Raw genomic sequence first — 27,480 nt, 5'->3', positions numbered from 1 at the left:
GGACCGGAGTCGGGTTAAAGCGGACTGGAGTTGGGTTAAAACGGACCGTAGTCGGGTTAAAGCGGACTGGAGTTGGGTTAAAACGGACCGTAGTCGGGTTAAAGCGGACTGGAGTTGGGTTAAATCGGACCGGAGTCGGGTTATAACGGACTGGAGTCGGGTTAAAGTGGACTGGAGTTGGGTTAAAGTGGACTGGAGTCGGGTTAAAGCGGACTTTAGTCGGGTTAAAGTGGACCGTAGTCGGGTTAAAGCGGACTGAAGTTGGGTTAAATCGGACCAGAGTCGGGTTATAACGGACTGGAGTCGGGTTAAAGTGGACTGGAGTTGGGTTAAAGTGGACTGGAGTCGGGTTAAAGCGGACTTTAGTCGGGTTAAAGTGGACCGTAGTCGGGTTAAAGCGGACTGAAGTTGGGTTAAATCGGACCAGAGTCGGGTTATAACGGACTGGAGTCGTGTTAATGCGGCCTGGAGTTGGGTTAAAACGGACCGTAGTCGGGTTATAACGGACTGGAGTCGGGTTAATGCGGCCTGGAGTTGGGTTAAAACGGACCGTAGTCGAGTTAAAGCGGACTGGAGTTGGGTTAAATCGGACCGGAGTCGGGTTATAACGGACTGGAGTCGGGTTAATGCGGCCTGGAGTTGGGTTATAACGGACTGGAGTCGGGTTATAACGGACCGGAGTCGGGTTAATGCGGCCTGGAGTTGGGTTATAACGGACTGGAGTCGGCTTATAACGGACTGGAGTCGGGTTAATGCGGCCTGGAGTTGGGTTATAACGGACTGGAGTCGGGTTAATGCGGCCTGGAGTTGGGTTAAAACGGACCGTAGTCGGGTTAAAGCGGACTGGAGTTGGGTTAAAACGGACCGGAGTCGGGTTAAAGCGGACTGGAGTTGGGTTAAAACGGACCGTAGTCGGGTTAAAGCGGACTGGAGTTGGGTTAAAACGGACTGGAGTCGGGTTAATGCGGCCTGGAGTTGGGTTAAATCGGACCGGAGTCGGGTTAAAGCGGACTGGAGTTGGGTTAAAACGGACCGGAGTCGGGTTAAAGCGGACTGGAGTTGGGTTAAAACGGACCGTAGTCGGGTTAAAGCGGACTGGAGTTGGGTTAAATCGGACCGGAGTCGGGTTATAACGGACTGGAGTCAGGTTAATGCGGCCTGGAGTTGGGTTAAAACGGACCGTAGTCGGGTTAAAGCGGACTGGAGTTGGGTTAAATCGGACCGGAGTCGGGTTATAACGGACTGGAGTCAGGTTAATGCGGCCTGGAGTTGGGTTAAAACGGACTGAACTGAACGTTGGCAAACGTCTCATTGAACCTCCTGTCTTCTTGTGGTTCTGTTTGCTCCGTTGTGATCAATTGTTCTGTGTTGTGAGGAAGTCATTAATCTCTCTCTGCTCACTCGGCTCCAAATTGCCCACTTTGTTTGCTGCTTTTCCCAAATTAATTCCCCATGGTCCAATTCTCCAGCAGAGGCTGTGCTATTAAAGTATTGCTCGTTTTGCTTTGGCTCCTGAGAAGTTCAGTCAATTATGCGTCACAGGATGAAACGTTGCAGAACCAGGTCGGTTCTGCCGGGCCTGGGGCCAGCCGGGTCGGTGTGAACACGCGGTTCGTCTCTGCAGACGTGTGAGAGGTTTCCACCTTCTCCAGCAGCTGACATGCTGCAAGTTGCAAGCAGGAAGGAGATGTTGATGAGTTCCCGTTTGGTTCGTCTCACCTCCCAGCTCCAACACCTTTTCCTCTCAGCTATACTCTTTTTATTTTTCTACCAGAATAAAATTCTGTTCAGATTGAAAACCAGTTTTTGGCCAAGAGGCAGCAACAAGTAAATACATTTAAGCTCCCAGACATCCATAAGACTTTTTGGCTAACAGGTCAAGGTGTCAGAGGTAAGTTTCTTTGAATTCACTTGAAAATAGAATAAATATTGATTTTAGACAGTCGGTCACTATTGACTTCTATTTTTTCCTTTTACATATAATAGTGGCGGTGCTTGATTTTAACTTTTAATCAAGTTAATTGCAGGAGCTGTAATTAATCACATTTTAATCAAAAATTGACAAAGTAAGCCATATTTTAAATTCCAAAACCTCTTTTTTGTTGCTAAATTATTGAATAAATAGACATATTAGCTCAACAACAAATATATCTATAGTTTTATTTAATTTTGGGCTGAGAGAAGCAGCTTTTAGTCCATCACTGTTAGCGGATGTAGCTGTGTGTCAGATTTACTGCCCAAACATATGATTTTTTTTAACTTAATATCACAATGTGATGATGTTTTCGTGATTTTGGAATTAGTGGAGAGTTTTCTACTTCACATTTTAACTGTGGCGCCCCCAAGAGGGGGGCGTGGGAATGGGCCATGGCCACCCCAGAAAAACTTTGTCTACGCCCCTGGAGCCCCAGTGAATCCAGTCCAAGTCAAACAAAGGCACACAGAGTCACCTTCTTCCATCAAGACATGAATGAAAAACCCCGTGAATAAATAAGAACAAGTGAGTCTATGAATAAAATTCTACTTCATAATTTTGAAATGTTTATGTATAATTTTTATTTATTTTGTTGACTTTGCCACCTGGTGTGGCCACCTCTATGAATCACAGCTTCAGCTAATGTTTTTATTATTACAGATTTTATGTAAAATTATAGAAACTTTTGTGCTTTTTCACTGAAAACAAGCGACAGAGGAGAACCTTAGTGAGCGTGTAACGTGTTTCCACATTCCTTCCTTTTGTCGAGTCATAACCTACTGAGTGTTGAATGAAAACTCAGTTATGATTCATAACGAACATGATGCAAACTCCTGACTCGTCACCAGGGATTTAATTACAGCTGTAAAGTCAAATCCAGAAGAATAAAGTCTCATTTGTGTGGGATTTATCCAGCGACACCACCCAGTGGGTCCAGTAGAACCGACTGGTGTTTAGTGGGGAGGTTCTGGAGTGAAACCCGGTAATAATGCAGTTTTCTGTGTGATCACCCCCACCATGCCCCACTTTGCTCTTCCTCCACACCTCCATTAAACATGTGAAGCCGACCCCATGGGACGACATGAGCAGCTCCTGTACTCTCATCTCTGCTTCCAGAATAACTTTCTCCTGTTTTCATCCTGAATGTTTTGCATTCGCTGTGAACTCCAGCTGATTAAAGGTCGTAAATGAGCAGAAAAAAAGTAAGTACCTTTTGGTCGGGTGGCGGCGTTCCTTCCCGGTCCTCAACCTTCGTCTTGATGAAACACAAAAAGAAGGAAAAACCGGAGCGGGATCTGAGAGACGAGAAGGAAAAAGTGGTTTAGATCACATTTTCTCATCTTCTAGGGAGCATCCTGAGCTGTGCAGCGTTTCCTTCACACACACTCTTTCAACTCCTCTCTGCTCCACCGAAGCTGCTCGCTCTCTCTCTCTGTTGCACACCTCCTCTCTCTCTCTCCCTCTTTCCAGCAGGATTCATCCCTCTCTTCTCTCCTGGATTTCAACATCCCTCCCTCATCATTTGAGTCCCTCCATCAATCAGTTAAATTCATCCTGTCAAATGTTTCCTGCTCATTTATTCACTTCCTGTTCGGATTCAATGACTCTCTGGTCTTTAAGAAGCTTTGAGGTATTAAAATAAAAATAAGTTTGTTTTTATTGTTGCATTTTGTAAATTGCAGGTTCATTTTGCTAACCTGAGTCAGGCAGTGCTGGGTAATGGGTCAGCATAAAACCAGGTTATTAACCCAAAAACTGGGTAAGAATTGGTCATTTCTAACCAACAGTGAGTTGGAAAGAATAACCTGTGACCTGGTTTACAAAATGAGAAATATTTAGGCCAAGCTGAAAGATCCATGCATTTATTTTCTACTTCTGCCTCCAGTGTTTTGCCAATGGAGCGATTATGAGTCCATATTCACAGGTTCATCTAAAAACATGTAAATATTGGTTAAATGTTTCACCAGAAGATGGAGGCACAACTTATACATACTTATAGCATCTTTTTTCTCAAGTAAAAGTAAAACTATTTTTTAAAAAGGCGATTCAAGAACTAATTAATGGATAAAAGCATTAAATATTTAATATTTTAAAATTCAAACAAATCAAAGTATAAAGTTATGTGGAAATGTTGGTATTTTAAAGGTCAAAATAAAAATAATTTACATAAATAATTAAAAAATAAAATATTGCAAAATAAATTATTTTCAAAATAAAACTATTAAACTTTAACAAAAATTGCAGGTGTGTCTCTGGTGAGTTTTTGGTTAAAGTTCCTCACAATGGATGGAGAATCCAGAAATTTTACTCAAGAGTAAAGATACTTCAAAATAAAATTACTAAACCGCATACATAATTTCTCGGTAAATACCGCTTCTCCATTTTGACTCCTGTCCAGATCTTTGGTCAAAGTGTGAATGCTAAACATAGTTAGCACTAGCTGGTTCCGATAACTCGGCAGAAAAAAGGCCAACGGTGGTTTAACCGGTGAACAAACAAGTCACTAACATTACCACCCATTAACCGCATTGATTAAAGAATTTATTTCTCCACAGCAGAAACTCAGAACTGCGATTAAAGAAAAATAAACAGCTGCTCTGACCTCCTGTAGAGCTGAATAAGGTATGAAGAAGATCCAGGCATCATACAAGAAAGTTTTACTAAACTAAGTTCTCTAAAATCGGAAATTATGAATATTTTTAACTGATGGAGAGAAGTCAGACGTTCTTACAGTTGGAGACAGTGACGCAGCCTGGAGGCGAATGGCCGCTGGGTTTCCGTTTCCGGTGTTTGACATCGTGAATCTGTTTACCGAGAACTTGAAAAATTCCGACTTTCCAGTCAGATAAATCCACAGGAAAACCATCCAGTCGGACTTTCCACTGGGAAACTGGAAACAACTCCATCTACCACCAGTTATTGGAAGGCTGACTTCCTGTTTCAAAATGGCCGCCCCTCCCATCACCAACAGCAGTACGATGTGGTGGAAACATGTTTATTTCATAAAACACACATGCAGGAGTGAGACTAAGATCAATGTTACATGTAGCGCCTCCAACTCTATATTAAGCTAATTAAAAGTGGTGTTTGCTTATGGAAAATTAAGCTTCAAATTATGTATAAAAGATGCTACAAACAATATTTATTCCACGTTGGAATCCGTCATGTGTTATGGTCCGGCTCTTAAACCACAACAAATAAAAGGGAAGCAACGCCAGAGACAACTTAAAAGGGAATTTATTTAACAAAAATCATAACTGGTTGGGGGAGAAAGGGGAGAGAGTGGCAGGGAGACAGGAAGACTGAGCTGCTTAGTCAAAGAAAGTGGTGCATCTTAAGGTGGATCTGACGTCATCTGGAGACACTGGCCAGCTGCCTCCACTTCCAATCAGCACCAATTAAGGAGTCCAAAACATGGATGTTAGAGACCCACAGGTAAAGGCCTTGGGCCGTAACACATGACATATATTTTAGTGATTTCTATTGTGCGTGTTTTTAATGAACATTATTAGAGTGACTGGAAAAAGCCTGGCTAAAGGGGATCCTTCCTCTTCTTCTGGGTTTTATTGGCGGTTGCCAAACCAACTTAAGGTGAATTTACCCTGTAAATTTATCAATACTCACCAGTGATGGGAATTTTGCTCTTTTCAAAGAGTTTTCCAAACATTTTCTCTGCTATAAATTTATTTAGAATCTATTAAAAAGGAAGAAAACAGAAAACTTTTTTTCTTTTTAACTTTTAAATGAAGAAAACACACTTTGTCAGAAAACAGTATTTTATTTTCACATGTAATAATTTTAAAGATTATAAATGAGTTTTTGTTAGTTTAGTTGTAATTACTAACCAACATGTGTTGGTTTAAATACGTCTGAAGGCTATATTAGAGTATTAAAGCTGGTTAGTTTGGTTAGATTTGGTCACAGATGTTTTTTATACATTGGACCTTAAACTTTTCAGCATATGCTCTAACTATGTTTCATTTTCAGATTTCTTGTTTTGAAGGATGTAGATGTGTCAGCAGCAGACTGGCTGCGTCTGCAGTGAGTCTGCAGGACTCCTAGAAATAAACTACAGCTTTTCACTGCAAAATGTAAATAGGAAGCCTATTGTTCAGTGTCATGGGAATATAGTTCAATACTATGAAATAATTAATTCCATTAAAAGGCCCATAAATAACACAAGTTTATAGATCAAGAGAAATGAGACTGAAGACGTGAATATTGGGGCCCAACAGTTTAGAAGTAAAGCTTTGTGTTTAAAACTGCTGCAGCTTTTCCTTCCCTCTGAGGGCTGAATGAACATTATCTGATTATTTAACTTGATTGATTAAATATCAGTAAGCTTATTTAACTTGATTGGTTAAATATCAGTAAGCTTATTTAACTTGATTGGTTAAATATCAGTAAGCTTGGCGCCTCATAAACCAACACAAAAATCATGCAGAATTGTAGAATGGATGAAAGACGACATATTTTTCAGGACTTCTTAGAAATTAAATCTAAAAGTGGTTAAAAATTAAAATGTATTGCAAATATTTGCCTTTCAACATGTTAAAATATGCTGCAAATCTCACTGAAACATTTATTCTAGACAGATTAAGACGGTTTGAGGTGTTTCAACCCAAGTCGAGACCTGGATGAGCTGCTTGGCCCAGAATTACAGCTGGATTGGTTTTTGTACTGTAAGTGGGAAATGAGAAACTCATTTTTATTTTGAGACACATCAAGATCATAAATGTACAACAGCATATTAGGGCCATAAATAGAAAAGAACATCTCTGCCAAAAAACTCAAATTTTGACATTACTGTCAGAACATTTTTGAAAAGTCCAGAAATGCTTTAGAAAATAATCCAAGTTTGAAAATTCCCCAAAATTTTGACTTTTGGAAATGTCCTGATTTGCACAAGTCAAAAAATTAAAACATTTTAAAACACTGAAATCTCCAAGTTTTTTCTAGAAAACGTCTGAGATGAATACAAAATCCATCCCATAGATCTGCAGGTGTTCAACCTTTGGAGCTCAGACATTTCCTTGTTTTTTCTACAAAATTCCTGAGGGCTTTTTTTTTGGCAAAAATTTACTTATTTTTTTTCTGCAGCTACAATGGCCCTAGTATGCCACTGTATAAATAAAGGACTAGTTGTGGCAGAAAATATTAAAACTATATTATTCTGACTTTTATAATCAGTGAAAGAAAAATCAGTGAACATGCAGGCTCCTCCCTCTGCTGAATTTGTATTTATTTCTTCTTTATAAAACAAAACTGTGAATTTTTAAATTAACATATACATTTTTTTATCTTCCCATCATGTTTTCATGTTTTTCCCTCATCAAAAATAAACCTGCAGCATTGCTTTGATTCTTTCATGGATGTTTGAGAAATCCTCTAATCTCCATGGCAACCATTCAGCTGATAAAACGCCCGGGTGGACCTAGCCCCGCCTTCCAGTCGCAGCTCCTCCCCTTCTCAGTTCCTTCAGACTAGCCAGCAGCAATTAGCAAACAGCTGCTGAGCTAATTATAACAGCTGGTAAAAATGTTAAAGGGTTAATAGAGGAGCCATGTTGGGATGACTTCCTGGAGGCGGAGCTTCAGAAAAAGCAGGAGCTTCTTAAAGAGACAGAGGCCCAATTTCAAAGTGCCAAATCAGGAAGTTAAATTTCTTTTAAGTCATATTCTATATATGTTGCATTTTTATAAGAACTGAAGGCAGCATAATTACTTGATTGTGCTGTAAAATGCCTGGAAATCACATCAAACTGCCCCTTAAAAAATAATCAGAAATGAAGAACTGAGAAGAGATTTCTGGGCTGGTAGAGTTTGTTCTGCGGCTCAAATCCTTGGCAGTCGCCGTGAATCCCGGTAAAGCCTGTTTGTTTGTGGCAAGCTCAACGTCTCGCTGCAGCACCATCTGTGACCCTCTGGGTAAAACACATTCACCAGCAGCCCTCTGCACAAACCCTTCATAAATCAGCATTTAGACCTCAAAGCTAAAAGTTAAACAGTGAGATAATCAACAAACCGTTTATGTACTTAAACGTTCAGCGAAGTAATGAATCCATGTGACCTTACAACGCGGTTTACGTAAGAACTGCAGCGGTGAGCAGCGTTTATGCTCTCATCCTTGCTTTTAAGGCCCATTCAGAGAGAAGAGAGGAGGTGAAAGGCTGAATTAAACACATTAATGTGCGCAGCAGAGCACTCTGCTGCCCGCCGAGAGACGCAGAGGAATCCAGCACATCAGCCTCTTAAGGGCGCCATGAACCCCTGACAGCAGCTCTTTAGCTGCGGCTCTTTAAAGGTTGCATCACTCTGTTCCTCTCTGGGTTCGCTGCCCACTGTCCCTCCACCAGGGGAAATAAAGCCGCCTCCCGCCTCGCCTCGTTAACACACATGGTGCTGAACAAAGAGAGGAAAGTGGGTCATGAGCGCAAGGCAGAAAGAATCTGCAGGGTCTTTATTTAGTTTAAATCAGGTTTTCTTTAATCGTCATGCCTTTGTGATCTATACTTCTGTGAAATAGAAATAAAGTTTTATTTACTTACTTTATGTTCTGGTGAGATTATTTATATCAAACAAACTTTGAATCAGTGGTTCTGAAACTCTTCTTGACGTTTTTACTTCTGGAAATACTGAGATCTGCAAGAACCGCTGGGGGTGGCAGCAGGGCAACAGACAGGACACACACACACACACACACCTACGTTTGTTTTGCTATCTTTGTGGGGACTTTCCATTGACTTCCATTCATTTCTACTAATTTCTACAGCCTAAACCTTACCCTAACCCTAACCCTATCCATCACGTACCTAACTCTAACCCTAACCAAAACTCAATTCATACCTTAGCCCTAACTGACCCCTGACCCAAAAACAGGGTTTCCCCTCGTGGGGACCAGGCTCCGGTCCCCACGAGGAGCGATTGGTCCCCACAACGTAGTATATGTCAGGAAAATCGTCCCCACAAGGTATTACAAACAAACGCACACACACACACACACACACACACACAATAACCAATAACCTGACAGGCATGTTTTTGGACTGTGGGGGAAGCTGGACTACCTGGAGAGAACCCACCATGCACAGGGAGAACATGCAGACTCCATCCAGAAAGACCCGGAATCGAACCAGAACCTTCTGCTGCAAGGCAGCAGCTCTACCTGCTGCACCACCGTGCAGCCCGAGACCAAGTCAGTACACTGCAAAAACACAAACATGTATTGACTAGATTCCAGTGCTAATATTTTAGCACACTTGAAAGAAGACAGAATTAACTTACAAATAAAGTTTCAGAAAGATAAATGAGTCAATAATTTCTTAATATTGATGAAAAAAGTTCTAGCTCCACTGGTTGATTATTTCCGGTTTTTTATCAAAAAAACGTGAGTTTTTTCAAAACTGCCATGTTTCCATGAAGCAAATTCATTTTCATAGTTCCAGTTTGTGCAGTCGTACGGTCAGAGGAAAGCATGGCAAACCAGTCCTTTAGGTCAGATTCCCTCTTGAAATTTACTGTCATTTTCCGTTGCAGTTTCTCAACTCTACAAAAAAAAGTTTTGATTTGCTCTCAAGTGATAGATTTTTGTACTTCAACAAAATGATTAAGAGCCAGAAGTTTGATGAAATAAACTTAAATAATGTGTTGGGGCTCTTGGCCCAGTAGAGACCTGGTATCAGGTTGATACCCCGTTTGGCTCATCTCTACTGGAAGCTGCACCAGGACAGACTTACACTGAAACTGACGTGAAAACCTTTCACTTCTTCATTCACCCATCTCAACTCCAAACTCTGATCAAATGGAGTAAAAGTCACAGTCATAAACTCACTAAATGTATTTATTTTTATCCAACTGGTGATTTGCAGAGTTCTGAACATCGTCTGTTTGCAAAGACTTAGTTTTGACTTTAGTTTGAAATGAGTGCAACAAAAACCCCAAAGGTCTCATTTCTCAGCGTTAAACTGTTTCGTTGCCTCTTTTCTTTTTATTCAGATTCATAGAAACAAAATGGAGAAACTAAAACCTCAACTTGTTCTTTTGCAGTCGTCTGCCTGGGTTTCTGAGTTTGAACAGTTCTGTTTATGCCATGAAAAAGCAGAAGCTGCTGACTGGATGGATTCATGCCCCAGTTCAAAAATAAAACCTTCATCTGACACTGAAACCACAGAGTCTCCTTAAATGGCAGGAGCACAAACATCAGAATCAACTTGAAGGAACTTAAAGCGCCGGCTCTGTCCCAGGGTGACCTCTCATCCGGGGCAGCTAGCAGGACACAGAAGGCCTCTGGTTGTTTCCATGCATGAAGCTGCAGCATGGATGCAGCAGCACCCAGCTGCTGATGCATCCTGGGTGCACAAAGGAGAGGTATCACAGATCCTTCCTCCCAGCAGCTGCTAGACGTTCAGCTTTTTATGCACAAACACACCTGCTCAGTTTTCACATTTCTTAAATTAGTATGCTATTTTTAATAACTGTACAGTTCTTATGCTGTAACTCTGCCTGAAGTTTAGGTCTATGCTTTAACTCTCGGTTTCATGTTAGTGAGTTTTTTCTCGTTCATATCAGGAACCAGTGACTCAATGCCATCTGCTGGCTCTCCTCAGGCAGAAAACCTTTCAAACTACTTTAAAATAAACTGAGCTTAAATGTTTGATAACTATGATCATCTGGGATTATGTGATTGAACTGAAGATATTTCTTGTGAAATGGTGCCATAGAATAAACTAAATTGAATATCTTAGTTTTATTGTTCTGTTTTTATTATTTTTACCTTTGTGTGAAGCTACAAGCTTAATATTTTTCATTTTGCTGCTTTGTGCATAAATGAGGTTTAGTCACATCAAAACGGAAAACACTCCATTTATTACAACCCTGTTCAGGTTGCTTTATATAGTAGTGAGAATAAGCTGAGGGTTGAGTCAACAAAACCAAGCAAGAAAAGAAGGTAACACTCTATTTGAAGGGGTGTGAATAAGACTGACATCACACTGTCATGAACATGAACGAGTCTTTATGAATGTTTATGACTGTTGTCATGACGTGTCATTCGGTAAATAATGACACTTTTAATGCAAAGTTGCTCTGAAAGTTGCATTAAAAGTCCATTAAAATGCAAACTTTGCATTAATTTATCATAATTTACAAAATCATGGCTTGAATTACATAATGCGAACTTACACTTTAACCTCATGTTAAACACACAATCAACCATGGGAACGACGAAGAACAAACATGAGGTTAGGACTGGAGACGTTCAAAACTGGTGGAGAGACAGAAATTATGACAAGACAAAACAAAATCCACAACATCATCATCAATCATTTGCTTTAATTCTGCCATGAATACATTATAATTATCTCGGTAACTTTGGGCTCTGCTGGATTTGACTGAACTGACAGTAACAGAATGTAAATTACTTGGTCATTTCTCTGTAAGGCTGTAATTGATATGATCACATTTTACTCAGAAGCAAAAAGACAATCGGAAAGAAAGAAAATCCTAAAAGGTTTGCATATTAACATGTAGCAACGCTCTTCTACATAATTATTATCTGTGACTGCCTGGTGATGAGGGCCGATCACGTAGGACTGAGGTCACACTTTTTAAATCCACTGGCTCCAGTTGATTCCTTCTCACTAACTCACATAAAACCAGACCCATAATTTAGGTGTGACTACGGGTGCGTTCACACTGCAGCCTGAAGTGACCCAATTCCGATTTTTTTGCCGTAATGCGACCTGTATCCGATCTATTCATGGCAGTGTGAACAGCACAGGTCGGATTCTTTTTCGAATGTGACCCATATCCGATACGTATCCGATTCAAATGCGACCATAACGTCCAGGCCGCATTCATCCGAACTGAACGTCAGTTTCTCAACAAATCTCACTATTCTCGTCCTGATAAGCGCAAGTGGGAAGAAAAACAACCATGATGGATTATATGAGGATGAAGTTGTTAATATGCTGCGCCGGCCGGACAACAACTTCAAATATGTAAGCTAAGCTCCACCGTTAGCCTCCATGTTTACTTCCGCAAACACTGAGCACTTCTTCTTTTTATGGTGGTTGGCAGAACACTGAGAATGCTGACGCTATGGCGCCCTCTACTGCGCATGCGGGACACTTTCAGGTCGTTTGCCCGTTTACACTGCAGAACGCATACAGGTCGCATTTACTGGCAGTGTGAACGGCCCCGGCAAAAAAATCTGAATTGGGTCACTTCAGGCTGCAGTGTGAACGCACCCTATGAACCCCAACCTAAAACCTGCCTACATGACGGTGCGGTGGTCAAGTGCTCTCGTTTTCCGTTCAGGCGCCTGCCGGAAATCAAAACCCTCCCTGACAAGAGTCAGCACTTTGCATAGAAAGGCCTGATGTGGTGACATGGTGCAACAGGCCGTGGATAGCATTGTGTAGTTTGATATGGTTGTGGCATAATGTGGCATGGTGGGATATGGTATGATTTGTATAGCGTGGTATGGTTGTGTATGACATGGCATGGTATGAAGCGGTATGTTTGTGGTATGTTATGATAAATGGCCGGTAGTTGTATAGTGCCTCATGACGTCCAAAGGACCCCAAACGCTTCACTCTACATAATTCACCCATTCACAAACACATTCACACGCTGGTGGTGACAAGCTACTGAACAGTAGCCACAGCTCCCCTGGGACACACCAACAGAGGCGAGGCTGCCGTGCACCACCATGCACCAGTGCCACAGGGGCATGGTGGGGCACGGCAGAGGCGGGAGTAGAACCAGGAACCCACCAAATCAAAACGTGTAGTACGGTGCTCTGGGTTGGGACGGTTCGGTCCAGTTCTGTTGGTCCAGCTGCGGGTCGCCTCTCAGCTGTGGGATGTTTCTCGGTCAGTTTCTGAAACAACGATCTTCCGTTTCTCTCTGCCCTCTTGTCAATGATGTTGAATTTTTAGATATTATAAAATCACAGTAGGGTCACGACCTTATTAAATAAAGAATATGATAAAGATCATTCTGCTTCCAAAAAAGTACAAGCGAGCTATTAAATAGAAATCACAAATAAATAATTCATCAGTTTAAACTGCGGCTTGTGAAGCAGCAGGTCTGATGAGCCACTTTATCTCTTAGACTCAGCAAACCGTCAGTGGTTTCCTTTATTGCAAGCTGCCATGCATAAATGATGAAGTTGATTAAATTTTACATTAAAAATAAACTTCCTTTTATGTTTTAATTTTCCATGTTTGTCATTATTGCTGGTGAAAGAGGTCAGAGCAGGAGATTCTGATTCACTGTATCACTTGGTTTACCTGCTTTTAGCTCATCAATCAGTGATGAGTTCTGATTATATTTTCATTTTGTGATCATTTGATTCAGACTTTCAAAGATTAGAAAAAACACAGGAAGTTTTGGTTTGCAAATGCAGATTATGACTTAACTCTAATCTGTAGACATCTTCTTTCCGACAGGATCCATCGGATTCTGAACCTTCCTGCCAAACCTGTAAATAATCACTAATCAATGGTCAGCATGAGGAAACAAAGCAAAACTGAACATGAAATTGATTTGTTGAGTTGTTTTCTCCCGTTTTGTCCCAGAAATCATAAAGCGAGTTCTACAACATGCTTTGTTCCTTCACTGTTTACAACATGAGCCCAGATGTGATTGGTCAGATGAGAAAATGGAGGAAAAACATCCAGAAAAAACCAAACAGGGAGAATCCTGACTGGTAATTACAGACCACTGACGGGACTCAGGACTCAGAAACAGGACAGTTTGCTCCGCAGTTACACATGTTGGGGTTTAATGTGGTTTAACCTTAAAAGGTCAGGGTAGTAAATTATTGAAATGTTTTATTGCATTTTTGTCCCATTTAAATGCCTTTGGAGGTCCCTGTCATTAAGTAGTTGGTCTGAAGAGGTCAGATCTGTATTAGATCTGCTTGTCCTTCCAGCGTTTGGTGTAGAGGACCAAAAGGTACGAGAAGAAGCTGCATCTTACAAAACAGAAATGAAGTGGAGCTGGTGGAGGTGACTAATTACAAAGTCATTGAGTTACTCCAGATCTTGTTGTTTCTATCATCTGAAATGTTCTTCAGGTGGCAGAAGGCCGACTTTGTAACCGTCTTTATGTGTCTGAAGGTTCAGGTCTGAGTCCATCACTCTGCCCAGATATCAGGCCTGGTTTCTGGTTCTGGTCAGTACTTGGATGGGTTCTGAGTCACCTGGTGACATTGTGATGTAGAGCTGTGTGTCATCGGCGTAGATATGGAAGATAATTTTATTACTCGTTATAATCTGAGCTAGCAGGAGATGTGATGTGATTTCTCCAGTGTGATGTTTCCTTTGGAAACAAAGAAATCCCTGTTCTTTATGTGAGATTCGAACCAGTTGAGTTCTGGACCGGAGAGTCCGACCCAACTCTCCAGTCGATTCAGTGATATGTCATGATCGATACTGAGGTCCAACAGAACCAGCGCTGTGGTTCGTCCAGTCTGTGTTTAAATGGATTTCACCAAACACTTTGACTAGGCCAGCCTCAGCAATGCTGTAACCATGGAAACCAGACTGAAAAACATTGTTGTTCAGAAATTTACTTAAAACAGACACAGCTTTTTCAACAGTTTGACAGATGAATGTTAGAGGAATTTAAAGCTGGTTAAACTTAAGGAACATAAATGATAGACAGCACTCCGATTCCTTTCTGCTCAAGGCCAAAAACGGGAAGAGATTTTAATTTGCACATCTACAGAAACCAAAGACATCACAACTGCATCATTACAGAAATCCAACATTTCTCAATTTCTCTTTCTGATGTCAGATTTTATTGTCTCAGCTCTACTGGTGTGCATTGGGAAGCTTCGACCAATGGCGTTACTGGACTTCATTTGCATAGGAGTTCTGGCTCCGTTTTACACTGGATGTGAATTTGGAAGTTCAGAGAATTAGGGGTCGACCTCCTGGAATCAAAATCTGCTCCGTGTTCAGATGAATCGAGGTTTATTGTCTTCTTATCTGCGCAGACAGAATATTTCCCCCCCAGTCTTGGGTTTTCACCAATCCTCGCTCCTACGCATGACCCCGACGGGAGCCAGACGGTTTCCCTTGCAAAACAACTCCTAAAATTGTATTTCCGTTCCATCAATGGGAGGTCAGAGGTCGGCCTGTAGTTCTGCAGCAGTGATTGGTCCAGATTGATCCTGTTTAATCAGTGGTTTGATCACTGCTGTGTTCAAAGCCTGGGGGGAAACACCTGATGAGAGCGATGAGGTTTCTATTCGGATCAGATCAGATGAAATGACAGGCAGGACGTTCTGAAGAAGCTCAACTGATTTATAATATCTTCTCAGGTTTTATGCATCAGTTGTTGAAATTCAGCCATTTTCTCTGCATTTGTTATGCATTGACACTGGGTTTGATGTGCAGATTGATCATCTAATCTTTTTAAATGTCTCTGTGAAGAAGTTGGTAAATTCACCACAGGCACGTAAAAAAATCGTCTCTAATTTACCCTAAAATACCAGCAGCTGTGATTGCCAAAAATTTATCATATTTATAAGGTAAAATTGTAGCAACTGCAGAAATTTACCATGTGAATACAGTAAAATGTTACCATATTTCTTGGGTAAGGTTCTAGCAACAGCACCAGCTGGTATTTTACAGTAAATTAGAGATTTCTTTTTTTTGTTACAGTCTACAGTCATAACAGAGTTTGCTAATCTGTCATCTAGAAGGCAGGAGGAAGTGAATGTTTCTGTTGCTTGTGTTCGTGTCGAGCGATGGCTTCGCCGTCTCTCTGCAGGTTTCATTGTGAACCTGGAATTGAGTTTCTGCTATTTTCTTAGCAGTAATAAGTTCTCAGACAATTCTGATTTAAACTATCTGAGGTTTTAACATCTGAAACATCTCATTTCGGTAGAAATAATCATCATTATTGTGATCAATAAGGAAGGTCTGTGTGACAGCTGACTCTACTGTCACACAGACCTGAATGTAATCGTTTTGTTTATCCTTCTCATTAATTAGTGAATAGTTTAGATTTTTATTTTTAAAATTATTTTCATTAGTCTGACTTTTTAGCTAACTGTTTGCAGTGCACACATTTAGTTAACTTTATTTGTCAGTTCTTTATATTTTTGTTAAATGCAACAAATTAAATTATTTGTTTTGAGTTACCAGTTTCCTTCGGAGCTGCTGGAGGGTCAGAAGAGCTCCAGCTGATCGACGTCCATATTTGGCTGAAACCTCCTCAGCGGGTTATTCCATCTGTTTGCCAGGGGACGAGGAAATTTGGTTTTCTTCAATTTAATTTGACCATTTCTTTAATGTTTCTTTTATTTGGTAGTTTCATTCTAATGTTTGTTTAATTTAAAGATTTGGTATTGTATTGATTAGTATTTGTTTAAGCCTTTGTGTGTTTAATCACCCCCTGTGTCAGCAGTGGTTTGATCAGCCACTATTAACTTCCCCTCATGTTTGTTAGGTCAGTTTTGTGCCTGAGTTCTTTGTGTTAACACCTGAGTTGTAGTTTGTTATGTTGACCTCAGTTTTTGGGCCCAGTTCTTCATTGTTTAATTATTTTTGAACTTTTTTGTAATAAATTAAGATTATTTTTGGATTCCACTCAGCGTCTCTCTGCCTGGTTTATGTAAGAACCCTCACAAGGTCTTTACTCAGAAAGCGTGCTCTGTTTCCTTGTAGCAGCATTTTAGTGTTTGCTCCAACCCTCCAGCATCATAACACACTGAACTTCCTCAACAGGAGTGAATATTTGACTCTACAGTTTTGACTGAGGCCATTTGTCAGCGCCCAGCGGATGAGCTGACTTCTTGTCTGATTTGTTTGGAACGATGACAGGTGGACGGAAACTGCTGCTCCTGGCAGGTAAGGCAGGAAGCCGTTATCAGATCGAAACCAGCTGATCTCTAAACATTCACTTTTTACTGGTTTGGCTGGTGTTGTTTTTACTTGATGAGTAACAAAAGCTTTTAAGTTTCTGCCTTCAGTTTCAGTTCAAGTCAGTTCTGTTTTATTGTCGACTCATCGTTTCCCTGAAAACATTTCCAAACCAACAGATATACAAGCAGCAATGTTTCTCGCTTTTTCAGTGTTTTCCTGGTGCAGCAAAACCAAGAATGGTTGACATGCAGGAGATGAATTAGATAAATCACAGGGTGAAACTTGCATTTTCTGGTCAACCAATCTTTAAAAAACCTGACTTGCCAATTTAAAAAAATAATTAACATCTAATTGTTGCAAGGTGAGAATACCCTTCTAATGTTCTGATTTTATTTTATTGAAAAACAATGAACAATGCCTGTAAAATAATAGAAACTTGTTTTATCTGAACTTGAGGCAGTTCTATCAAATATAAATAAAACATTTACAGCATTTTTGTCCAAACAACTGAACTAAGTAAACTACACTGAACAAAAATATAAACGGCCACGTCAGATGTTGTTGCCATGTGGAGTTAACTGTAAATGAACATTTGCTGACATTTTATAGAACAAAAGTAATATTTTTCTTGATTTGAGATGAATTTTTAATCCAAACTGCTGTCAGTCAGCATTAATACTCAGTGAGTTGTTGTTTTACTCGGTGCATTGTGGGGCATGTCCACTGGGTGATCAGACAAAATGAACAGCTGGGCAATAAATGGCCCCAACATGTCACATTTTGTCACCAGTCATAAAGCCTCATGTTATGTGGAGCCGTTGGCATGTTGGATGCAGGACGTCCAGCAGAGCAGCAGCTGCACGGCTCAGTGTCTGTTATCGGACCATCGGCCATTTGAGTTGGTTTCCAACAGACTGGCTCTACTGCAGATCCTCCTCATCCTCGTTTGACCGACTCCAGATCACCACATCCAACGTATCTGAGGATCGGCTCAGACCAGCGACACACAGCTGATGAGACGTCTGACCATCACTCAGACTGTCTGTAGCCGCCTGTGAGATGCCAACTGGGTCACAATCAAACTCCTCAGCTCGACCCGTGTCATGTCCAAAGGACAGTCAACCCGCTACAAACGGCCGAACCACCGCGATGTTATCAATGCCGATAAGAAGATCAGTAATTACTGAAAATATAGCTTGAGATTCTCTATATAATGCGTAACCCAAATGTTCATAAAACTCTTGTATTTGACGTGGGGCTTTATAGAAGAAAAAATTCAGTTCCTTCAACTTTTTACAATTCAAAAATACAAACTACAAACCTGTTCTGAGCCTCTTATCAAAAGCAAAGTGCTTTGGAGTATTTGCTTTTACCAACAGGTTTGGTGTCAGTTAAGGACAAACTAACATGCCAACTTAAAGCATGAAGCGTTGAGTTTTAGGTTTCCTTGTGGTGCAAAATGAAAGTGCCCAAATACAGCAGCTTTGTGCAGACGTGACCTGGGGAGTGGCTGTTTTTCAGTCCTCTCTCAATGTGAAGATCAGAAGAGGACAGCGGCCGACTTTCAGACCTTTGCGATGGTAGGTAAGATCAGCAGATAAAGACGGTTTCACATGAAACCATCTGCTGAACGCCAAGCACTTAAAGAACCTGGTGCCAAACAATCTGCACATCCTTATCAATAATCTATTAATTGACCAAAAACCTCACATATGTATTTATGGAACATCAGAATATCTTTTCATTTAGAAGCTTTAGTTTATCACAAAAACATTAAATCAACTGCATTTCAAATAAATTAATTTCAGTTTGTTGTTTTGTGCAGGTAGCTTTATTTAGCCTTCTGACTAAAGCTACATCAAAATAAATAAAATAAAAACAAACACAAAAGTGTATGGGAGATGATGTAGAACAGCTAAATTTAAGTCATTTTGTGATTCTAAGTTCTATGTTTTAAATAAATAATGCAGATCTAAATACAAGATTTTATTTTTCTGACTTTAAATACATGATTACCTGAATGTGAAAAATTTCAAACAAATGCTAGTTTGTTGGGCCAATTAAAACCAATTGTTAAAGTATTTTTTTTTTTAAGATTTATATAATTGCATTTAGGTGTATTATTTGTTAAAGGTAATGTAACCAAATATGTAGTTTGTTTTATAATTGAAGTCATTTTCCGTTATAAGACGACATGCAGATGAAAAAAATTATCAAAAGGTTTTTTTACTGAATCTTTCTATCAAACAGAATATTTAAATTCTAACATTTTCAAGTTAATTTCAGCACAAGTTTAGGAAATACTTCTAAACTGATCAGAAATGTGTTTGATTACTGAAAACAAATTAACTTTATTTTGCTCAATAATGCAGCAGTGATCGCTCTCCTGGTGCGAACTGAGCAGAAACCAACAGGTAATCCAGGTTTTCTGACAGATCCTCCATGTTACTTCCTCAAGGTCATTTCCTCAGACAATAATGCTCTGATTTTTAAATCCTCTGCATCCTTAGTGTACATGACTCCCAACCTGTCACCGATCTTCGCTGGAGATTTGCTGTACTTGCACTGTAATGATAGTCAGGATGGGAGCACAGCAATCTGGAAGTTTAATGGCAACAAGAAAAACCAAAGTAACACCCTGAAGATAGCAGCTGCTTCCTCCAAGGACTCGGGAATCTATAATTGTATAAGCAACGGCCAAACAAGCGATGACTTCAACTTAGAAGTTTTTGGTAAAAATACAGATGGAAAATATGGAGCTCAAACTCCCAAAGATGAGAAATAAATAGTTAACTGATTGTTATGATGAATGTGTTTGTGTCCAACACAGAATACGTTCCCATTGCATCACTTAGCATCACAACAGGCCAGCCAGTGATGCGCAAGAACGCCAAAGTCCTGCTGGAGCTTACAAACGATGACGGACTGGAGGGATGGTGGTGCAGGGTCAACCGGGGAATGAAGACCAGAAGAATTAAACTGAAATTGAACAACGAAAATCCAACATCATTTACCTTTGAAACTACAGAACTGAAAGTCCCCGAGACCATCTACTGGTGTGAAAAGAACAATACAAGCAGAAGTAACCAAGTCGTTCTCAGGACCACTGGTAGGGTTAATATTAACTTCATGCCCTTATTAGAGACACATCACCAACAAGTTAATATATGGCTTAGAAAAGGCCTGGTTTAGTCTGGTCAGTTTAGAAAGCCTTGCCTACCAACCTCTATATAAAACCGTAAAAACTACAGTGGACCGCCGCCTACTGATGGTTCACTATTTAAGGGTTTTCTGTGGAAGGTAACTCCCAAATTATCTGCAGAAGATTTGCCTAGTCGCAGAGTTTTCATATCTAATGTATTGTGAAATAAAATGCTGCTTGGGAAGCTGAAATGCTGCGGTGCAAAGCTACTGGACATCAATCAATCAATCAATCAAATTTTATTTGTATAGCACATTTCAGCAGCAAGGCATTTCAAAGTGCTTTACATAATTAAAATAAAAACAGCATGTGACATTGAATAAACAGTGAGAAAGAGAAAGAGATTTTGAAAAAAAAAAAAAAAAAGATAAAAACATTAAAACATAAAAACATTTTAGGACTTCAGTTAAACGTCGTTTAACTGGGACGTTTTCCGGGGGACTTTACATCATTAAAATGTAAACAGTGAGAAAGAGAAATAAAAAGAAATTAATAAATAGATAAAAAGTGAAGATAAAAACATTGAAGACATCGAAGACATCAAAACCCCACTCTAACTCTAATTTAGCCATAAGCAGCTCTAAACAGGTGGTTTTAAGTTGAGATTTAAAGGCACCCAGTGTTTCAGCTGTTTTATGTGCTGATTGGTAAAACCCCCCAAGAATGTAGGCAAGTTGGTTCTTGGGGGGGTTTCTACGTTTTCCTTGGATATCTGTGGCTGTCTAAGGAAAGCCATAGATATTAACTGCTGTGATAGTGCTAAAACAGTTTCCACTGAACATCAATGCATTAAGGTATATTTGACCTTTGAACTATAAAATAGGCAGCTATAACTATGTTTTCCAGTATTCACATATTTTTAGCTATTTGCGGCATTAGCCAATCCAAATACTGGGGGTTCACCGTGGTCTTGTAGTTTATGAATATTAAACTTTACCAGTGCAAAATAATAATTTCCAAACATAATAAACTTTAAATGCTGGAGTATTTTTAGTCTTCTTTCGTTTAATCCTGTTCCAACTGTCTTTCAGACAATGACGTGATTCTGGAAATGTATCCGTTCCCTGCAATAGCAGGAGAGAAAATGACCCTGAAATGTCTTGTGTGGGGAACGAAGGAAGTTACTAAATCTGTCTTCTACAAAGAGAACACCAAGATCATGAGCGTTCAGGGAGATACGTATAATATCCTTACAGTTGATGAACCTGGGGTGGAAAGATATAAGTGTAAAGCCACCTACAGATACAAGGACCAGACAGTGGACCCACATGTATACGATTCTGATGTTCAGGATGTACCTGTCCATGGTATGTAAACTCAGCCGTCCCTTTCTGAATGCCATTGTTATTGTTCTACGTACGACCGATGTCATCTATTTACAGTTTGCTGTTGACTGCTAAGTAGTTTTACTGGAATCAGACTAGCAGCTGTCCTTCTCTCCAGAAGCTGCAGTCAATGCTCCACTGAAGGCCGTTGCCGTTAGCTGGGCTTTCTTTTTATCGGCTTCCTTTGTCTGGTTCTGAGCTGGTGAACATGTTATCAGCTCCAATCAACTGTAAAACCAATTGACAGAAAAAAACCACCCCAAAATCTTTGGGTTTTTTTTTGTTGTGACTAACCAGAGGCTGACTTTTTTGTGCTTTCGGGTCAGTAGTGGTGCAGATGTTGGAGTTCAGGTCTGGAGCTCATCAGTATCTTCCTAACTACGGACACCAAAACATCAAATTTGGATAAAATGCTTGTCAAATTCATTTTAACTAAGCTGTTCTTGTTTCACTTAAGTATTGCAGTTAGCTGACGGATTTATATATTTGCCAGTAAATCTCGTCTGCTGTGAGGTTTGAATAACTTTTGGCCCGGCTGTAATGGACTCGTTCTGCCTGCTCCAGTTTGTCCCGTCAGAGCGGTGCTGTCTGACACCATGGGGTGCTCCTGTCCATCATGTGATAGACAGGGGTCATACATGTACTACAAGCAAAATGGTGCCTCCTGGACAATGCTCGGTCAAAACAAACATCCAGACGGCGACGGTACTTACCACTGCAGAGCTGTTATGGATAACATGAGGACTTTACCCAGCAATGCTGTGAGATGTGAGTATCTACTTATAAACCAGCTTCCTCCTGCAAGCTTCCTGCAAGCTTCTTGCAAGCTTCCTGTAAGCTTGCAGTTTACTTTAAAAAGTAAACTGCTCAGTGAACTGAGCGAGTTAATCATCAGTGGTCAATCATCCAAACTAGATGATGGTGTAAATTAGTGTCTTCTAGTGACTGGGGAGCTAGCAACAACGTAGATGGACGCTGAAAACAACTTCTAATGCTGCGTTCAGACCGAACACATTTCGCATGTCAGACGCTTGACATCAAGTGTCAGAATTGCTCTTGATGCGCATTGGGAAGAGTCTCTTGGCTTTTTTCCTCTTCCAGTCTCTTTGTACAATGGTGGGTGAAAAATTGAGAGTGTGTCTTGGCTTTAGTTAATGAAAGCAAGTACGCCTCTGCGCCATGTTTGAATTCAGGTGAGTTTCACCAACTAGCTGTGTGCTCATAAAGCCCAGTTTGACAACCTGCTGATCTGTGATGGTGCCTACATCTCCTGGCAGGACACCAGTTACATCCCACCGCTATGGCATTCTCACAGGCCAGGGAATAGCATACAGGAGTCTCTCTGACTGGTAAAAGTTCAGTTCCAGCATCGTTGCACATCAAATGTTAAACATTTCAAACATGAGACGTGCTGCCAGACTTCTCATCATGCCATACAAACATCCACGTAGATATTGTATGTAAACCAGTCACTTCTGACACTCAAATCGCTTTTGGTCTGAATGCAGTATTACTTCACTTGCAAATTAAACTCGGTAGCCCTGTTTCCAAGTTGACAGTCCAACCTCAGGAGGCTTAGGGGTTTGAACATGACAATCCCAACTTCATGAAACCTTGCTACACCCTACCTGTTGCTATTATTTCATATCCTGATGTTCCATGTTTCTTTTTCAGATAATCACAGTATTTCTGGACCGGTGATTGGGATCTTGTTTTTCATCGTTCTGTTGGGATTGTTCATTTTTGCCGTGGCATTTTATAAGTGGAATAAGAAGAGAAATGAGAGAGGTTAGTGCCAGTCTTGTTTTGCACTTTTTGACGATGGTGGTGATGGTGGTAGGAGATCAGACCGTAATCAGTGGGTTGCTGGTTTGATTCCTGCTCCAGTCGCCTCTGTGGTCATATTCTTGGGCAAAGCGCTTAACCTGCTGCTGGAGGTGGTCAGAGGGTGCTTGTGCATGGCAGCCTCGGTTCTGACTTGATAAAGCACTGTAGAAGTACAAGCCATTTACAATTCTGCTAACACATCGTCACATTTCTCTCTTTTATTATTGTAGTGGACATTTACGAGCAAGTCCCGATGAGGCAAGGGGATACCAATTATGAGGCCATAAACGTGAGGCAAGTGAAAGAGGGTGAATACGACACACTTCAACCTGGAGCAGAGGGCAGACAGAAGACAGGCGGCGAATACGAAGCACTGACGAAACGGGAAGGCAAAGACGAAGTTTACCACACTCTGGGAGAAAACGTAGCGTCGGGAGGAGACGGGGGTTACGAAGCTCTGAAGACAGCAGGAATCCAAAAGGATGAATATGAAACCCTGAAAACCAAGCAACCGGAGGGCGGGACGGGCGCAGTAAGCGGAGGAGACGGAGGTTACGAAGCTCTGAAGACAGCAGGAATCCAAAAGGATGAATATGAAACCCTGAAAACCAAGCAACCGGAGGGCGGGACGGGCGCAGTAAGCGGAGGAGACGGAGGTTACGAAGCTCTGAAGACAGCAGGAATCCAAAAGGATGAATATGAAACCCTGAAAACCAAGCAAGCAGAGCTGGAGAAAGTGGAAGAGATAAAAGAGAAGAAATGAGAGAGAGGCTTAGAAGGATGACGGGTCTCCTTCCTCCCAATGGTGGACAGACCCGCCCAGAAATGATCCTCAAGTCAGAAAATCTAAAATTTGATACATTTTCACTCAGGTAGAAGTGAAAAGTACATCCAAAACGTTAAAAGTGTTTGGTATAAAGGCGACTCAATACCGAGTAACGGTTTGATCAAGACATCTGATTTAATTTGTTCAAATTGATCATCAGACAAGAAAAAAAAAAGTTGCCTGCAAATCCTGGAATTCTAAAGATCAGGAAAAAAATAATTTTGTTCACAATATAAAGTTCATCAAAACGATACTTATAGAAGGTAAAGTATATATTATGTTAGAACAAAGTACTTCTACTGACAATACATACTGTTTACTTCACATTAATTTGACCTACCAATGACACAGCATATAGAAAATACTATAACAATTAACTTGTCCAAACAAAAACTGTAGATTTATGTGTTTCTGATGTATCTTTCATTTTAATTCAGTCAGTAATTAGAGAGATGCTTATTTACTGGATAGAGTGTCAGAACTATTAACCCATTACTGTTACTTAAAAAATAATATTACTTAAGTAGAAGTACGGTAAGGTAAAACTACTGCTAAAACTGTTATAAACGTTACTACAATAAATGTGAGATACTTCTCACCTCTTCAAAGCAGTCAGTGCCCGTATGTATGTAAAAATACTACTAATAATAATATACATTCAATACATTTCAGTTTATATAAATTGTGTAATTATGGAGAGAAAATGTTTTTGGTTCACCTCTGTTATTTGTTTATTATTTAAATAATTCAAATTATTAAAATATCAACAGATAGATAGAAGTACAACATTCATTTTGGGAGATAAACAACCAACAAACAAAACATGTCTGGAAGCAGAGTTTTCACTTTTCTTCTTTTTCAGTCATTTTCATACATGTTTTATTGCTAGCTTTCATATTTCATGTACTTTGAATTGCAGTAATAAACATTATTTTCTCATCTTGCTTAGACAGATTAAGCTGATGTAACTCATACTTTAAGTTCTGACAACGTTTGCATTACATTTTCAGGACATATGCACAGCTTCAGAATAAGAAAATTAACATTTAGCAGTAACCCATGCAGATTTTTCTATCATAAAATGCAATATTACATGCTTCAGTATTAATCTTACAGATTCCTTTTTTGTTGCAAAAATCACATTTTTGTACGCAGCTGTAAACATTTATACAGTATTTTATTTTTTGTTCAAATCTGCTCAAATAAAAGTTGAATAAATCACTTTTTGGTCCAGTTGTGTTTTACTACAGAGTGATAATAAATGACGATAGTAATAAGCCATTTGATGTATTGTTTTAATGTCCAACCAGCTGAAACTTTGGTCATTTTGAGCATTTATTACAAACAAAAACACAAATATTTCAGTACAAATGAGGCCTTCACCCTTTGGGCTTTAGGAAATTATTACATTTTTAAATTAACTCTACACTTTCAAAATCATTGTTTTCTTTTTCCTATTTGTTCTCATGTGGGTCTCCATTTTCTTAGTACCGTAATCCATGTTCATTTTCTCTTCCTTCTTGTCAGTATTTGCCTCCTTAGTAACATATTTGTTGAAATAAAATTCTTACCTCGGTCAAATTGGTGCTTTTATTTAAAATCCACTAAAGCTCCAGCTTCAGAGTTTGTGTTGCTCTTCCACCCAAACGGCGATAAATCAGCACTTACCCAAGATGAGAGATGCTAGCTAGCGGTATCGTAGCAGCTAGCTAGCGGTATCGTAGCAGCTAGCTCGCGGTAGCATCAACCGCCAAGAGCCAAGAGACGTGTTTGCGCGCGACTCAAAAAAAAAAAAACTATTGCGGACAGAAAAGTCTCGCGAGAAAAAAATAGAATACTCTTCTTCGTTTTTATGGCAGTTGACGAGCAACATTACATTTAGTGTGGCATTAAATTAGGACGCTAAACAAAATAAATAAAATAATAATAATACAAGGGGGAAAAATGTCGGTACCTTAGCAAAAAACAATAAGATTCAGAAGTGGAAATTTTGACCAGCTGTAATTTCTTGTCCTGTAAATTGCGTACCAGTTCCCTTCAATTTAATAAAAAATAAATCAATGGAATATTTGAGATTAAATGGTTTTCTGACCATAAAATTTAAAACTTGCTATTAAGGTATTTCAAGACAAATTATTATTATTATTTTTAACTGAATTTAAAACTTTTTCAGGATGAGTTTGGGAGGAAATATGCAACTATGGTTCTCTGCAATTTGAAGTTTGATTTGATTAAGATTACACAAAAAATCAGTGGTTTAATTATTGAGCAAAGTATAAATAGTTGCTGTCAAAAATCCAAACATATTAATTCCTTTCACAGAGTTTTATTATTTTTTAACCTAATTTTCCTTTGGAAATAAAGTTAGTGGTTAAATTAAAGTGACTTCAAATCTGAATTTGCCCAGAGTATAAATAACTTAGAGCTAGAACTCCTAGAATAAGAGCCAAGATGCAGACTAATGATAATAACCTCTCTCATTTCTATAGTTTCCATGTTCATCTTTATTTCCTGTTTAAAATCTTCAGATCAGCATTGAGAGCGACAGATTAAGATCAGTTAGAAGCAGCATAAAATGAAAGTAATGCATAAAAAGCCATTTGGTTGCATTTTGTATTTGCATTTTGTGAAACACACCCAAGATTAAACGTGCATGCAAAAAGCAAGATATGAAAGCGCAGCTGTTTTCTTCCTGTTTCAGGCCCAGTTCAATAATCGCTTCATCATATTTTCAGTTCAATATAGTTTCATTTAAGTTCACACCATTTTATTCACCAACTGCATTTTAATTAAAGCTACATTAAGAGCAGACTTCTTTTCAAAATCCACATTTTCAGGTAATAAGAAAAAACTGAAATATCAAAGTAAAACTGTGACGCCGTCCTTTTAAAAGCTTGGGTTGTTTTATTTTTGGAAAATATACCTCACTGTGTAGTGACATAACTGTTGAAAATCTAATGTTTTGTGTCTTACTGTTAATACGCAGGATTATTTTTAAAACAGAAAAGCACCAATTAATCCTGTTTCTGACATAACTACATATTTCAACAGTGTTGTTTTGATTTTTGATACATCTTAGCAAATATATTTAATATTTCAAGTGTTTTCTTGCTATTCTGATCATTAGAGTGACACAGAGTATAACTAGCTGACGTTAGCATGTTAGTCAGGCCATCTGTTCATGTAGCTACCCTCCAGGTAGCAGCTAACAGCTCTCCTAGCTCCCCAGCTCCATGTGTTGGATTTCCCAACAATATTAGTAACAAAAATGAAGTGGGCTTTAGCCCAGCTGACCAGCAGTGTGCAGCCACACATACTTAAAACCTCAGGATTGGTGAAGTGAAACCAGTTTCTCATTGATGCTGAAGTCAGTTAAAAAACAAATGGTCTTCATACGATCAATAGCCATTTTCCTTCTTTGCCATTTCTTAGTTTCTCTTCCCC

At 39.7% G+C, this 27,480-nt stretch overlaps 1 protein-coding gene across 2 annotated transcripts; it reads left to right on the top strand.

Annotated features, from left to right (window-relative positions):
• The first annotated feature begins 16,458 nt into the window (after positions 1–16,458).
• LOC106909671 (uncharacterized) lies at positions 16,459–25,257 on the top strand. 2 transcript variants are annotated; one of them, XM_014976095.2, is made up of 9 exons: positions 16,459–16,622; positions 16,719–16,841; positions 19,229–19,270; positions 19,367–19,588; positions 19,687–19,965; positions 21,090–21,365; positions 21,948–22,151; positions 23,058–23,171; positions 23,441–25,257. In XM_014976095.2, the coding sequence occupies exons 2-9, from the start codon at positions 16,808–16,810 to the stop codon at positions 23,971–23,973; spliced, it is 1,704 nt and encodes a 567-aa protein (XP_014831581.2). In that variant the 5' UTR covers positions 16,459–16,622; positions 16,719–16,807; the 3' UTR covers positions 23,974–25,257. The 2 variants fall into 2 exon arrangements, with proteins under 2 accessions (XP_014831581.2, XP_087872733.1); XM_088016607.1 differs by having other exon boundaries at positions 16,460–16,605.
• Positions 25,258–27,480: the final 2,223 nt, after the last annotated feature.

The sequence above is a fragment of the Poecilia mexicana genome, unplaced genomic scaffold (genome assembly GCF_051168715.1).
Source record: "Poecilia mexicana isolate PSO_F unplaced genomic scaffold, ASM5116871v1 scaffold_19, whole genome shotgun sequence".
NCBI lineage: Eukaryota > Metazoa > Chordata > Actinopteri > Cyprinodontiformes > Poeciliidae > Poecilia > Poecilia mexicana.
The sequence above is the reverse complement of the archived record's forward strand: the minus strand, read 5'-3'. Positions and strand labels throughout refer to the sequence as shown.

Excerpts from the sequence above, each read along its gene's own strand:
- LOC106909671 (XM_014976095.2), top strand. The coding sequence starts at position 16,808 with ATGACAGGTGGACGGAAACTGCTGCTCCTGGCAG. Across the intron at positions 16,842-19,228 it reads GAAACTGCTGCTCCTGGCAG|CAGTGATCGCTCTCCTGGTG; the intron begins GTAAGGCAGGAA and ends TCAATAATGCAG. Across the intron at positions 19,589-19,686 it reads CTTCAACTTAGAAGTTTTTG|AATACGTTCCCATTGCATCA; the intron begins GTAAAAATACAG and ends TGTCCAACACAG.